This window comes from Coregonus lavaretus, assembly GCF_964263955.1.
Source record: "Coregonus lavaretus genome assembly, chromosome: 29".
Lineage (NCBI taxonomy): Eukaryota > Metazoa > Chordata > Actinopteri > Salmoniformes > Salmonidae > Coregonus > Coregonus lavaretus.
Genome location: NC_140016.1, coordinates 10,065,409 through 10,081,799, shown reverse-complemented (window position 1 = coordinate 10,081,799; position 16,391 = coordinate 10,065,409). Strand labels below are relative to the sequence as shown.

The 16,391-nt window shown below is 43.3% G+C and overlaps 1 protein-coding gene across 1 annotated transcript in view; it reads right to left on the bottom strand.

Annotated features, from left to right (window-relative positions):
• Window positions 1-5,827: 5,827 nt before the first annotated feature.
• LOC311105014 (protein phosphatase 3 catalytic subunit alpha-like) overlaps window positions 5,828-16,391 on the bottom strand; it is a gene marked incomplete at its 5' end in the record, with an annotated part of 43,341 nt that continues 32,777 nt past the window's right edge. The window contains 9 exons of the mRNA XM_084146995.1: window positions 5,828-6,920; window positions 11,632-11,679; window positions 12,429-12,526; window positions 12,717-12,801; window positions 13,060-13,143; window positions 13,386-13,511; window positions 13,644-13,738; window positions 14,117-14,194; window positions 16,256-16,387. Of these exons, the coding sequence (XP_084003121.1) occupies window positions 6,739-6,920; window positions 11,632-11,679; window positions 12,429-12,526; window positions 12,717-12,801; window positions 13,060-13,143; window positions 13,386-13,511; window positions 13,644-13,738; window positions 14,117-14,194; window positions 16,256-16,387 (928 nt within the window). The 3' untranslated portion in view covers window positions 5,828-6,738. The remainder of the gene's footprint in view (window positions 6,921-11,631; window positions 11,680-12,428; window positions 12,527-12,716; window positions 12,802-13,059; window positions 13,144-13,385; window positions 13,512-13,643; window positions 13,739-14,116; window positions 14,195-16,255; window positions 16,388-16,391) is intronic.

Genomic DNA, 16,391 nt, shown 5'->3' with positions numbered 1-16,391 from the left:
ATATGTAACAGTAGTGGAACAGGGAGGGGTGGAAGATGCACATACTGTAATATATAACAGTAGTGGAACAGGGAGTGGTGGAAGAGGCATGTACTGTAATATGTAACAGTAGTGGAACAGGGAGTGGTGGAAGAGGCATGTACTGTAATAGGTAACAGTAGTGGAACAGGGAGTGGTGGAAGAGGCATGTACTGTAATATATAACAGTAGTGGAACAGGGAGTGGTGGAAGAGGCATGTACTGTAATAGGTAACAGTAGTGGAACAGGGAGTGGTGGAAGAGGCATGTACTGTAATATATAACAGTAATGGAACAGGGAGTGGTGGAAGAGGCATGTACTGTAATAGATAACAGTAATGGAACAGGGAGTGGTGGAAGAGGCATGTACTGTAATAGATAACAGTAGTGGAACAGGGAGTGGTGGAAGAGGCATGTACTGTAATAGGTAACAGTAGTGGAACAAGGAGGGGTGGAAGAGGCATGTACTGTAATAGGTAACAGTAGTGGAACAGGGAGTGGTGGAAGAGGCATGTACTGTAATTGATAACAGTAATGGAACAGGGAGTGGTGGAAGAGGCATGTACTGTAATATATAACAGTAGTGGAACAGGGAGTGGTGGAAGAGGCATGTACTGTAATAGGTAACAGTAGTGGAACAAGGAGTGGTGGAAGAGGCATGTACTGTAATAGATAACAATAGTGGAACAGGGAGTGGTGGAAGAGGCATGGGTGTAAGCGTAGGAGGAAGTTTTTATAACCAGACTTTTCCCTGTTTAAAAACACTGTACAACTGCCACATGTCTGATGAACCATACAGTATGTGTTCTTGTGATAACCTGTTGGGGAGGTGATGTAACGAGTTTCAGTTAACCCACCTCTCTCAAGTCCACTCAAACCTTATTACAGTGTTATTACACAGCACAGCACATCACTGCACAGCACTGCAAGTCACGGTCCCTATCCAGGTGTGGAATCCTGGCCTAGGTAGCCTAAAGATATTACAGAAAATAACAGGCACTTTTCAATTCATGAATCAAATTAAAATGTATTCCCTGGATGGAGTGGACCCCATCCACATCATGCCTGGAAACATTTGTGGAAGAGCCAGGAAGAGTGATTTTCAATAGAGCTACAGTCTCCTTAGTCCAGTTGCTTAGTCCAGTACTGTAATAGATAACAGTAGTGGAACAGGGAGTGGTGGAAGAGGCATGTACTGTAATAGGTAACAGTAGTGGAACAGGGAGTGGTGGAAGAGGCATGTACTGTAATAGGTAACAGTAGTGGAACAGGGAGGGGTGGAAGAGGCATGTACTGTAATAGATAACAGTAGTGGAACAGGGAGTGGTGGAAGAGGCATGTACTGTAATATATAACAGTAGTGGAACAGGGAGTGGTGGAAGAGGCATGTACTGTAATAGATAACAGTAATGGAACAGGGAGTGGTGGAAGAGGCATGTACTGTAATATATAACAGTAATGGAACAGGGAGTGGTGGAAGAGGCATGTACTGTAATAGATAACAGTAATGGAACAGGGAGTGGTGGAAGAGGCATGTACTGTAATATATAACAGTAGTGGAACAGGGAGTGGTGGAAGAGGCACGTACTGTAATATATAACAGTAGTGGAACAGGGAGTGGTGGAAGAGGCATGTACTGTAATATATAACAGTAGTGGAACAGGGAGTGGTGGAAGAGGCATGTACTGTAATAGATAACAGTTGCAGTTATTGTGTGTGATCTACTGAGGGAGCGTTCTCCATCAGACGGCAATTAGAGAACATACACTGAGTGTACAAAACATTAAGAACACCTGCTCTTTCCATGACATAGACTGACCAGGTGAAAGCTATGATCCCTTATTGATATCCCTTGTTAAATCCACTTCAATTAGCGTAAATGAAGGGGAGGAGACAGGTTAAAGAAGGATTTTTAAGCCTAGAGACAATTGAGACGTGGATGTGTGTGCCATTCAGAGGGTGAATGGGCAAGACAAAATATTTAAGTGCCTTTGAACTGGGTATAGTAGTAGGTGCCAGGCGCACCGGTTTGTAGCTCAGTTGGTAGAGCATGGCGTTTGCAACGCCAGGGTTGTGGGTTCGATTCCCACGGGGGGCCAGTATGAAAAAATAAAAATATATAATGTATGCACTCACTAACTGTAAGTCGCTCTGGATAAGAGCGTCTGCTAAATGACTAAAATGTAAAAATGTAAAATGTTTGTGTCAAGAACTGCAACGCTGCTGAGTTTTTCAGGCTCAACAGTTTCCTGTGTGTATCAAGAATGGTCCACCACCCAAAGGACATCCAGCCAACTTGACACAACTGTGGGAAGCATTGGAGTCAACTCAATGTTAGGAAGGTGTTCCTAATGTTTGGTATACTCAGTGTATATGTGGTGTGTGTGCGTGTGTGTCTGTGACCGACGGAGGAAATAAAGGTAGTCAAAGCCAAAGGTTCATGCATATTTTATTCAAGAGTAAAAAAAGTGGTTTGTCCCATGGGGCATGCTTACAGTGTGTGTGATAAGGGAGTCCGAGAGAGAGAGAGAGCCATGGCACAAACTACATGGCACGAGGTCTCCAGTAAGTTCACCTCTCAAAATAAAGCACAATGAGACCAAACAAGGATCAGCAAAACGTGAGAGCAACCAGCAGAGAGCTTAAGAATAATGTTAATTATAAATAGAATAATAATAATATTAAATAACAAGAATATAATTTAGAGAGTACATTTTTCCTTTGAAATGTGAGAGACAAAAATTCTGTAACTGTGTCTGCTTTTACAGATGAGTTTAGCATGCAATCATGCTTTGGCTGCCTGAATGGAAGTCTGTCTCTTTATAGCATGGTCATTCATTCACGCTATTGTAGGTTTAAAAGCAACTCCTGTACATCAACAGAGAAGAGAGGAGAGATAGAGTCACAATGCATTTCACCTCATACAAGCTTCCATTCTGTACAGCATCAAAATAAAACAATAAATGAACTCATAATACAGTCATGAAAAACATAATAATAACAATAACAAAATCACACAAAAAATAACAAAAATTACAAAATAAACGTTTTACTAAATAAATATTATCCTTTAGTTAATTCGAAGCAAGAAAAAATGAATTTACCATACTGAAACACGGCACAAATCAAATTTCACATTATTATTATTATTATTATCAAATAACTTAACTGCATGCACTGATGCGTTTATAAATGCTTTACAAATAAATAACCTTCTGTTGACTTCTGTTAGCCACTGCTCACACTCAGCCAAAAACACTTCATTTCAAGGTAGAACACAACATCATATACAGTATAGGGACTTCCTCCAGTGCAGCCAGCTCAGGTTATAGGCTACTGGACAGCAAATTAAGAGGACACCATAGAAATGGAACGCATAGAATGGACTTCACTCATTGCTGATTCTGATTGCATGCCAGCAAAACATTTCAAAATTATTTCAAAATGTCAATCTCTGTTACAGGTGTCCATTCTATGCTTTCTATTTCTATTATTGACTTGGCAGCAATATAACATAAAAAGTGTAGCTAGTCCCAGCAAGTGGAATAGGTAAAAGTGGTAAAAAGTTGCCCTTAAATGTGAAATAAGATCAGTTTTGGCAGCAATAGAACATAAGATTGGAATAGACAGACGTCGCCCCTAAAACTGATGTAAGGTCAGTTTTACTTATCTGACTTTAGAGGCAGCGTTTGCCTGGGGTGTATTGAGTGTACTGTGAACTCTGTGTGAATTAACGGTGGGTCACACACCTCAGTTCTGACTAACTGACCAGTGGAGCATATTGGCTTATAAAATAAGATCGAGAGAAAACACTCAAGTAATAAGACTGCAATTTTAACCTTCTGACAACATTGTCTTTTCCTTGAAGTTAATAAATAATATGCTTCATTTCAATGTCCTGTTATTGTCATATAGTACTAGTAGCAAAATATGTTTGATAGCACAACCTTGTATGTTTGCATATGAAAATGCCATTAAAATTTCACCCGTACAGACAACACATTCACTCACACAATCGCAAACGCAGACACAAGCACACACAAATAAACTCCCATGGACGTCATGACAACCATCCAGTCCATCTCTCTATCTATCTAGCTATCTTATAAAATAAAGTTAATGAAGTAAACCACCAACCGGGCTGACAACACAACTTCCTGTTTTAAAATGAGAAGAGGAAACTGAAAAAGTCCCTCTCCCGCATGCCACCTCAGCCCCCGTTGACCTCTCACCCCATGCCTCCCCTCCCCAATCCCCCCCACCCCCCTCCCTCTGCCCCCAACACAACAGAAAGGTAACATCTGTCACCCAGTCACCCCCACTACACAATGAGAACAGAACAGTAGCTCTTTGTTTTGCATTGGAGTGTTCCAGAACTTCCAGTAGAGTGTTCCGTAGTGTGGTGCGGTCAGGTGGTCAGGTCAGGGGCCTGCAGTAGTGTGGTGCGGTCAGGTGGTCAGGTCAGGGGCCTGCAGTAGTGTGGTGCGGTCAGGTGGTCAGGTCAGGGGCCTGCAGTAGTGTGGTGCGGTCAGGTGGTCAGGTCAGGGGCCTGCAGTAGTGTGGTGCGGTCAGGTGGTCAGGTCAGGGGCCTGCAGTAGTGTGGTGCGGTCAGGTGGTCAGGTCAGGGGCCTGCAGTAGTGTGTGTGACCAGGTCAGGTAGTGATGGAACCTGCAGTACAGTTTGTCCAGTAGGACGCATCAACCATCCATGGCACAGTCTTGCCACACTGGTGGAGAGATGGGCTGGGCAGCAACAGGACGGGGTAGGGGGAGGAGGAGGATGATGTGTGTACCATCACTGTATAAGGGTATATGTTGACTTGTGTGTCCTGTATGTTTTGTGTTTAAGTGTATGTATAAGTACAGTTGAAGTCGGAAGTTTAGATACACCATAGCCAAATACATTTAAACTCAGTTTTTCACAATTCCTGACATTTAATCCTAGTAAAAATTCCCTGTTTTAGGTCAGTTAGGATCACCACTTTATTTTAAGAATGTGAAATGTCAGCTTTTATTTCTTTCATCACATTCCCAGTGGGTCAGAAGTTTACATACACTCAATTAGTATTTGGTAGCATTGCCTTTAAATTGTTTAACTTGGGTGAAACGTTTCGGGTAGCCTACCACAAGCTTCCCACAATAAGTTGGGTGAATTTTGGCCCATTCCTCCTGACAGAGCTGATGTAACTGAGTCAGGTTTGTAGGCCTCCTTGCTCGCACACACTTTTTCAGTTCTTCCCACACATTTTCTATAGGATTGAGGTCAGGGCTTTGTGATGGCCACTCCAATACCTTGACTTTGTTGTCCTTAAGCCATTTTGCCACAACTTTGGAAGTATGCTTGGGGTCATTGTCCATTTGGAAGACCCATTTGCGATCAAGCTTTAACTTCCTGACTGATGTCTTGAGATGTTGCTTCAATATATCCACATAATTTTCCTTCCTCATGATGCCATCTATTTTGTGAAGTGCACCAGTCCCTCCTGCAGCAAAGCACCCCCACAGCATGATGCTGCCACCCCCGTGCTTCACGGTTGGGATGGTGTTCTTCGGCTTGCAAGCCACCCCCTTTTTCCTCCAAACATAACAATGGTCATTATGGCCAAACAGTTCTATTTTTGTTTCATCAGACCAGAGGACATTTCTCCAAAAAGTACGATCTTTGTCCCCATGTGCAGTCGCAAACCGTAGTCTGGCTTTTTTATGGCGGTTTTGGAGCAGTGGCTTCTTCCTTGCTGAGCGGCCTTTCAGGTTATGTCGATATAGGACTCGTTTTACTGTGGATATAGATACTTTTGTACCTGTTTCCTCCAGCATCTTCACAAGGTCCTTTGCTGTTGTTCTGGGATTGATTTGCACTTTTCGCACCAAAGTACGTTCATCTCTAGGAGACAGACTGCGTCTCCTTCCTGAGCGGTATGACGGCTGCGTGGTCCCATGGTGTTTATACTTGCGTACTATTGTTTGTACAGATGAACGTGGTACCTTCAGGCGTTTGGAAATTGCTCCCAAGGATGAACAAGACTTGTGGAGGTCTACCATTCTTTTTCTGAGGTCTTGGCTGATTTCTTTTGATTTTCCCATAATGTCAAGCAAAGAGGCACTGAGTTTGAGGTAGGCCTTGAAATACATCCACAGGTACACCTCCAATTGACTCAAATTATGTCAATTAGCCAATCAGAAGCTTCTAAAGCCTTGACATCATTTTCTTGAATTTTCCAAGCTGTTTAAAGGCACAGTCAACGTATTGTACATAAACTTCTGACCCACTGGAATTGTGATACAGTGAATTATAAGTGAAATAACCTATCTGTAAACAATTGTTGGAAAAATTACTTGTGTCATGCATAAAGTAGATATCCTAACCGACTTGCCAAAACTATAGTTTGTTAACAAGAAATGTGTGGAGTGGTTGAAAAACAAGTTTTAATGACTCCAACCTAAGTGTATGTAAACTTCCGACTTCAACTGTATGTGTGTGTACTTTATGTTTAAATCAAGTGTATTTAAGCGTAAGTGTGTATTTGTGAGTATGTGTAAGTCAAATGTATGAAGAAAAAAATGTATGCACTCACTAACTGTAAGTCGCTCTGGATAAGAGCATCTGCTAAATGACTAAAATGTAAATGTAAATGTGTGTATGTTTGTGTATGTACTTCATATCTATGTGTGTGTTTCAGAGTGTGTATGAATTAGTGTTTAAATGTGTGTGTGTGTGCCTCATCCCTGTATATTGCTGTTGTTGTCAGTGCCGTTGGGTTCCCCCATGTTCATACGGCCCATGGACAGACCCACACTGTTGACGGCGTCACGGCGGGGGGGCATGCGCTCGTTGATCCGGTCCAGACCCTTGGCCTCCGCAAAGCTATTGATCTTATGTTGAGGAGAGAAGCCTCGGATCGCTGGGGAGACAGATCACAACACAATTACACACACATGTAATACACACATACAATGTAGTTACAATGCAGTTGCTACACACTAAGAAATGAGTGTTCTTTGGGAAGCGTGATGGTTCTATGTGGGACCATAATGACTCAAAGAATTGTTTGAGCCATTCAGTAGTTCTTTGCAGTTCAGAAAAGGGTTCTTTCCTCTTTTAGTGACAATTAAAATGTAGGGGCGTCGGCTCATTCGAATATTTTGGAGCTTGGTTTGCTCACAGCTCCGTTTCAACCGTGATTGAGAGTGTCATTCCAGTCTATCAGTTGTGTTATGCCATTACATGTTAAATATGACTATGGCCAGTGACGGTTATTTATGACTCACGTTCTTTATAGAACCTTAGGAAAGTGTTCTTTATAGCACTATAGCATGTTTCATGAGATGAAATAAAAGATCCCTGAAATTTTCTAGACACACAAAAAGCTTATTTCTCTCAAATTTTGTGCACATATTTGTTTACATCCCTGTTAGTGAGCATTTCTCCTTTGCCAAGATAATCCATCCACCTGACAGGTTTGGCATATCAAGAAGCTGATTAAACAGCATGATCATTACACAGGTGCACCTTGTGCTGGGGACAATAAAAGGCCACTAAAATGTGCAGTTTTGTCACAACACAATGCCACAGATGTCTACATTTTGAGGGAGCGCACAATTGGCATACTGACTGCAGGAATGTCCACCAGAGCTGTTGCCAGAGAATTTAATGTTAATTTATCTAGCATAAGTTGTGTCCAACGTCGTTTTAGAGAATTTGGCAGTACGTCCAACCGGCCTCACAACCGCAGACCACGTGTAACCACGCCAGCCCATGACCTCCACATCCAGCTTCTACACCTGTGGGATCATCTGAGACCAGCCACCCGGACAGCTTATAAAACGGAGGAGTATTTCTGTCTGTAATAAAGCCTTTTTGTGGGGAAAAACTCATACTGATTAGCTGAGCCTGGCTCCCAAGTGGGTGGCCCTATGCCCTCCCAGGCCCACCCATGGCTACGCCCCTGCCCAGTCATGTGAAATCCATAGATTAGGGCCTAATGAATGTATTTCAATTGACTGATTTTCTTATATGAACTGTAACTCAGTAAAGTAGTTGAAATTGTTGCAAGTTGCATTTATATTTTAGTTCAGTATACATTAGTGCAACACATTCGGCAGAAAATAGCTTAATTTTTATCAGATGACAACAGAAGTGTAACGCTATTTGTCTGGCAGCCGCACAAGTAAATGAGCTTACACTGAAAAAGCAAGGTCTTTTTTGGAAAAACGATGCATGGCCATCATATTTCTAATGTTTATCATAGAAAGAATATAGCCAGCTACATTTCCTAATGTTTTGCTTAAACTTAATCTTGTATTATACCGGAGAAAAGCAGTCTAAACGGAAAAGTACCAGAGAAAAGTAGCTACACATCAGTCAGAGCTCTGTCATCCGAGTGGAGAAGTGCAACTGAAGCACAACATTAGTCTGATACCGAGCAGAAATTACAATAAGAAGCATTTTAGATCTGCGTTTACAAAATGCAGAAAGATATTTCTTATGCGTTTTATATTGTTTCTGTGTGAAAAACGCAGCATTCTGCATTAACTAGCAAGTTAAAGTTAAGGGTTGCATTATCTCAGTAAGTGGCTGAATTAATAAGGAGACGGGCATCATGTTGTGTTAGCTTTCTGCCATGTTTGAGAAGTCTGTACAGCTGCTATCTTGATTTTAGACATTTTTGCAAATGTATTAAAAATAAAAAACTTAAATATGACATTTACATAAGTATTCAGACTCTTTACTCAATACTTTGTTGAAGCACCTTTGGCAGTGATTACAGCCTCGATTCTTCTTGGGTATGACGCTACAAGCTTGGCACACCTGTATTTGGGGAGTTTCTCCCATTCTTCTCTACAGATCCTCTCAAGCTCTGTCAGGTTAGATGGGGAGAGTCGCTGCACAGCTATTTTCAGGTCTCTCCAGAGATGTTAGATCAGGTTCAAGTCCGGGCTCTGGCTGGGCCACTCAAGGACATTCAGAGACTTGTCCTGAAGCCACTCCTGCGTTGTCTTGGCTGTGTGCTTAGGGTTGTTGTCCTGTTGGAAGGTGAATCCTCGCCCCAGTCTGAGGTCCTGAGTGCTCTGGAGCAGGTTTACATCAAGGATCTCTCTGTACTTTGCTCCGTTCATCTTTCCCTCGATCCTGACTAGTCTCCCAGTCCCTGCCGCTGAACAACATCTCCACAGCATGATTCTGCCACCACCATGCTTCACCGTAGGGATGGCGCCAGGTTTCCTCCAGATGTGATGCTTGGCATTCAGGCCAAAGAGTTCAATCTTGGTTTCATCAGACCAGAGAATCTTGTTTCTCATGGTCAGAGTTCTTTAGGTGCCTTTTGGCAAACTCCAAGCGGGCTGTTATGTGCCTTTTACTGAGGAGTGGCTTCCGTCTGGCCACTCTACCGTAAAAGCCTGATTGGTGGAGTGCTGCAGAGATGGTTGTCTTTCTGGTAGGTTCTCCCATCTCCATAGAGGAACTCTGGAGCTCTGTCAGTGTGATGGAGGCCACTGTGTCCTTGGGGACCTTCAATCCTGCAGAAATTTTTTGGTACCCTTCCCCAGATCTGTGCCTCGACACAATCCTGTCTTGGAGCTCTATTGACAATTTATTCGACCTCATGGCTTGGTGTTTGCTCTGACATGCACTGTCAACTGTGGGACCTCATATAGACAGATGTGTGCCTTTCCAAATCATGTCCAATCAATTTAATTTACCACAGGTGGACTCCAATCAAGTTGTAGAAACATTGCAAGGATGATCAATGGAAACAGGATGCGCCTGAGCTCAATTTTGAGTCTCATAGCAAAGGGTCTGAATACTTATGTAAATCCGGTATTTCCGTTTTTTATTTTGAAAACATTTGCAAACATTTCTAAAAACCAGTTTTCGCTTTGTCATTATGGGGTATTCAAATCAAATCAAATCACATTTCATTTGTCACATGTGCCGAATACAACAGGTGTAGACCTTACCGTGAAATGCTTACTTACAAGTCCTTAACCAACAATGCAGTTTTAAGACAAATAAGAGTTAAGAAAAAGATTTACTAAATAAACTAAGTAAAAAATAAAAGAGCAACAATAAAATAACAATAAAGAGGCTATATACAGGGGTTACCGGTACCGAGTCAATGTGCGGGGGGATGAAAAAATGTATGCACTCACTAACTGTAAGTCGCTCTGGATAAGAGCGTCTGCTAAATGACTAAAATGTAAAAAAATAGTACATGTTAGTCGAGGTAATTGAGGTAATATGTACATGTAGGTAGGGGTAAAGTGACTATGCATAGATAATAAACAGCGAGTAGCAGCAGCGTAAAGAAAAGGGGGGGGGGTCAATGCAAATAGTCTGTGTGTAGATTGAGGAGGATTTTTATTTATTTAATTAATTTTAGAATAAGGCTGTAACGTAACAAAATGTGAAAAAAGTCAAGGGGTCTGAATACTTTCCGAATGCACTGTATGTATACCTTTATGAGCTGGATTGCCTTTCTTTGCAATTAATTTATTTTTGTTTGCGCTCGTTAGCATATTTAGCTAGCAGCCTCCATGGAAATTCGCTATTACCTGTGCTAATTTTGTTAGCATTCTGGTAATAGACACTCAATGGGCTTTTTAGCTTTTTTTGGCACCCCCTTGTGTATTAAACCGGTAATACCGTATATCCCGGGATGAGAAAGGACGGTATGACGATATGAAAATCTGGATACCGCCCAACCCTACTAGTTACTACACACAAGCCTTATAAATACACACAACAGCTAGGCCAGTACAAACAGAGCACACAAACAAAATATACTGAACACTTACAGACATAATTTACACACTAACAATCCCTATTCTTCCAGACTTATAAGTATCAAGATTCAACAGTAGCCTACAAGCGACTGACAGTCTACATAAAGATTGTAGTGTTCATGTGTTAACAATGTGTATCATCATGGAACCTCACTTTTCCAATGCAAAACTCCACAGGCTCCACACAGCACATGTTATTGTACCGAAAGCAAATAGCAGAGGTTGTGTAGGGATGATGTCATTGTGTAGGGACGATGTTAGAGTTATCATAGGATCAGAGTCCTCCCCCAGCCGATACACACTCATGTTTAGCCACTGTTTTACCGTTTGTGTGTTTGTGTGTGTGTGTGAGGAGTGTGTAGAGGGGAGTGTGTGTGTGTGTGTGTGTGTGTGTGTGTGTGTGTGTGTGTGTGTGTGTGTGTGAGGAGTGTGTAGAGGGGAGTGTGTGTGTGGGGAATATATAGAGGGGAGTGTGTATGTGTTTGTGTGTGGAGTGTGTAGAGGGCAGTGTGTGTGTGTCTGTGTGTCTGTGTGTGTGTGTGTGTGTGTGTGTGTGTGTGTGTGTGTGTGTGTGTGTGTGTGTGTGTGTGTGTGTGTGTGTGTGTGCGTGCGCGCGCGCGCGTGCGTGCGCGCGTGCGTGCGTGAGGAGAAAGAATAAGAGCAGTCAGGCTTCACCATGAGCTGTGCTGTTAGAAGAGCTCAATGCATTGTGGGTAAGTGTATGGCGTAGATGGATCGCCATGCCTCATCCGCCTCTTTCTCAACCTCTTTCATTCTCTCACACACTCACTCGCTTACTCTCATTGTTGATGCATGAGTGGAATTTACCTTCTGCGTCCTCAACAGGATCGATGGCTTCAATGGCCTCAATGGTAGCTGAGGATGGAGAGAAAGAGAGAAAGAGAGAGAGGGAGTGAGAGTGTGAGAAAGATAGAGAGTGAAGGAGAAAGTGAGGGAGAGAGAAAGAGGGAGGAGGGTGAGGGTTATTCATGCAAAACCCTTAGAGCGGCACTGCAGCCTTCAGTGCAGAGGGCGTTTGGTGTTAGCATGTTAGCATGTTTGGTAGCTAGCGTTAGCTCACACTCACACATACCAGGCTATTAGTACTCCTCAGCAGTAGTGAGGTGAGGGTGACACTGACTGACGTGGTGAGTAACAGATGACGAACATGGGATAGAGAGAGAGAGAGAGGGAGAGAGAGAGAGGGTGACAGAGGATGAACATGGGATAAAGAGACAGAGAGATAAAGAGACAGAGAGAGAGAGAGAGAGAGAGAGAGAGAGAGAGAGAGAGAGAGAGAGAGAGAGAGAGAGAGAGAGAGAGAGAGGGTGACAGAGGACGAACATGGGATAGAGAGAGAGAGGGAGAGAGAGAGAGAGAGAGAGAGAGAGAGAGAGAGAGAGAGAGTGAGAGAGGGTGACAGAGGAAAGGAAAGGAAGGAAAAGAGAGGGGTGGATAGATAGATAGTGTGTGTGTATATAGATAGTGTGTGTATGCAAATGTGTGTGAGAAAGTGGGAATGTGTGTGTGAGTGTGTGTGTGTGTGTGTGTGTGTGTGTGTGTGTGTGTACGTGTGTGTGTGTGTGTGTGTGTGTGTGTGTGTGTGTGTGTGTGTGTGTACTCACCGCTCTGCAGAGTCTGCTTGCCTCCTGACAGAACTCCGCTGGGCAGCATGCCAGTGGGTGTCAGTCCCTTCAGGGTCAATACGTTCTCACTCTCCTCCCTAAAACACAGATACACACACACATAGAGGATTAAAAACACACAGACACACACACACTAGCATACACACTCTCACATGCATCTGCGCACACACATACAAAAAAAATATGCTCATACACAGAGACCTACGCAATTGTTCACACAGACACACACACACACACACAGACACACACACACTGAAGCTCACTCACCGTAAAACTTGGAACATTTTGGCCATCTTCCCGATGGCACGGATCTTGTTCCTGATCACCTCTTTCCTAGCCGCCGCTGCATTGGCTGGAAGCAACCAATCACAGAGGTGTAAAACACAGGACACCAATCAAAAGAACGTGAAAAGGAAGGTTATATTGACATAACAATAGTGAACTGGAACCAACCAATCAACACGTATAAGATCTCCTAAACCTGTGTTAACCTAAGACCTTATTTTTGGCATTTTTTCCTAAAACCCTATTCTTTCCCCCTGAACGGACCAGAGGTAACTCATTGGTTTTTAGGACTACAAGCTGGCAAGCTCTATAAAGGTATGATTACCATCATAGACCTCTTCCTCTCCATCATTCTCCATGAGCTCATCATCTGAACAGATACTGAGAACATTCACTAGCATCTCTGTCACTGTGGAAAGATAGAAAGAGAGAGAGAGAGAGAGAGAGAGAGAGAGAGAGAGAGAGAGAGAGAGAGAGAGAGAGAGAGAGAGAGAGAGAGAGAGAGAGAGAGAGAGAGAGGGGGCACAGTCAATATGAGCGAGAGAAAGAGAGAGAGAAAGACAGGCAAAGACAGAGACAAAATAAGAGAGAGAACATATTCAGAGAACATATTATTCTGGTGTTTGTAATACGTCTAGTCGTTTTTCCCACCTTTCTCTCCAACGAAGGGCAGGGACCAGGTGAAGACGTCCATGAAGTTGGGCAGCCAGTAGGGATGAGGGGAACAGTTGAACTGACGGATGTTCATCACATTGTTCTCATACTTCAGCACCGCCGCTATGAGAGAATGAGAGAGGACTGTTACACACTGATAGCCTACTGGTGTGTGTGTGCGTGTACGCGTGTGTGCGTGTACGCGTGTGTGTGCGTGTACACGTGTGCGTGTGTGTGTGCGTGTACGCGTCTAACCTTTGTTGTTGTAGACGTCCAGGTAGTTAGGTGCTGAGAAGATGGTGATGAGGGAGGGGAAGCCTGTAGTCTGACTCTTTCTGTACATCCGGTACCTGAACAGGGACACAGTCAGGGAATACAGATTAGGATTAGGGTTAGGGTTAGGATTACATAGATTGGGTGTAGGGTTAAAGATATGGTTGTTGTGTGGTTAAGGTTAGCCTTGACTATGGATAGCTGTGATTATAAATGGACTGATTTGATTATGAAACCTTATGCTGCTGTTTTGGTTGACATAACAACCCCTATCCCCACCCCCCAAACACTTAACCCACATCTCCAGCCCCGGATCAACACACACTGGGGTAGACAGGTGAATGTTTTAAACATAATACATTAAATTAGAGTCCTTTACTGTCACCCTGTCACTTGCCATGTGAAGAATAACAGTGTTTTGTCAATAACCAAAGAAGAAGTAGGGCTTCTCTTACCCAGAATCTTGCGCTTCATGTGCTCTGATGACCGACAACAAGTTGTTGGTCTGTAGAAACTCACACACGGCAGGGTAACTGGAGAGAGAGAGAGTTTCTATTCTGAACAACCCTGCATTTTACAGACTGGGATAGTATGCCTACTCTGAAACAGCTTACATTGAATGACCACCAGGGGTCATCATTGAGCCCAAAATGAACAGCAGAAACATCTATTTTTTTATTTATTTTTTATTTAACCTTTATTTAACCAGGTAAGCCAGTTGAGAACAAGTTCTCATTTACAACTGCGACCTGGCCAAGATAAAGCAAAGCAGTGCGATAAAAACAACAACACAGAGTTACATATGGGGTAAACAAAACATAAAGTCAAAAATACAACAGAAAATATATATACAGTGTGTGCAAATGTAGCAAGTTATGGAGGTAAGGCAATAAATAGGACATAGTGCAAAATAATTACAATTTAGTATTAACACTGGAATGATAGATGTGCAAGAGATGATGTGCAAATAGAGATACTGGGTTGCAAATAAGCAAAATAAATAACAATATGGGGATGAGGTAGTTGGGTGGGCTAATTTCAGATGGGCTGTGTACAGGTGCAGTGATCGGTAAGGTGCTCTGACAACTGATGCTTAAAGTTAGTGAGGGAGATAAGAGTCTCCAGCTTCAGAGATTTTTGCAGTTCGTTCCAGTCATTGGCAGCAGAGAACTGGAAGGAATGGCGGCCAAAGGAGGTGTTGGCTTTGGGGATGACCAGTGAGATATACCTGCTGGAGCGCATACTACGGGTGGGTGTTGCTATGGTGACCAATGAGCTAAGATAAGGCGGGGATTTGCCTAGCAGTGATTTATAGATGACCTGGAGCCAGTGGGTTTGGCAACGAATATGTAGTGAGGACCAGCCAACAAGAGCGTACAGGTCACAGTGGTGGGTAGTATATGGGGCTTTGGTGACAAAACGGATGGCACTGTGATAGACTACATCCAATTTGCTGAGTAGAGTGTTGGAGGCTATTTTGTAAATGACATCGCCGAAGTCAAGGATCGGTGGATAGTCAGTTTTACGAGGGCATGTTTGGCAGCATGAGTGAAGGAGGCTTTGTTGCGAAATAGGAAGCCGATTCTAGATTTAACTTTGGATTGGAGATGCTTAATGTGAGTCTGGAAGGAGAGTTTACAGTCTAACCAGACACCTAGGTATTTGTAGTTGTCCACATACTCTAGGTCAGACCCGTCGAGAGTAGTGATTCTAGTCGGGTGGGCGGGTGCCAGCAGCGTTCGATTGAAGAGCATGCATTTAGTTTTACTAGTGTTTAAGAGCAGTTGGAGGCTACAGAAGGAGTGTTGTATGTCATTGAAGCTCGTTTGGAGGTTTGTTAACAGTGTCCAATAAAGGGCCAGATGTATACAAAATGGTGTCGTATGCGTAGAGGTGGATCTGAGAGTCACCAGCAGCAAGAGCGACATCATTGATATACACAGAGAATAGAGTCGGCCCGAGAATTGAACCCTGTGGCACCCCATCGAGACAGCCATAGGTCTGGACAGGTAGTAGTAGGAGCGCAGTGTATTTTTCTCTCAGTAGACTGTAGTGTGGGCTCCATATTGTATAGCACCATATTATGACGACCGTCTCAACTATTCATCACTCCATTCCTCTGGTCTCTCATTTTATTCATCTCTTTTTTCTCCCTCACTCCCCCTCTCTCTCAAGCTCTCTTTCCCTCACTGTATCTTAATATCAATCCCCAATCTAGCAGTAGTAGCCAGTCGTCATGGAAACAGAATGGTGCAGTCTCCCTAGGGATTGTGGGATATGGTTTAAGCTGAAACATGTGTGTGGTTCTGTGAGATAACTGGCCAATATTACAGCTGTTACACAAATCCCAATTATTCTTTGGTTGTTGGATCTCTGAAGCAGCTTGTAGTCTACTAGTACAACACATTTCTCATCTCACATCCAGTACTTTGTTCCTCACCTTTCTCCTGTATATCACACCTAAAGATGCTCCGGACGTGTGTGTGTGTGTGTGTGGTGTGTGAATGCGGGTGTGCGAGTGTCTGAGTGCAAGTGTGTGCGTGTGTATCCGTATTGGTGTCTGTGTGCATTGTCATGTTAAAACCTGTGATTACCTGTAGAAGTAGGAGCAGCCCCTGACTGTGTTGTGGCCGAAGTACTCTTGTGTCTTCTCGTTGCCAAAGTCCTCGAGCGGGTCGGCCCACAGCAGGTCACACATGGGCCCGAATGCTGGAGGCTCCTTGAACCTGT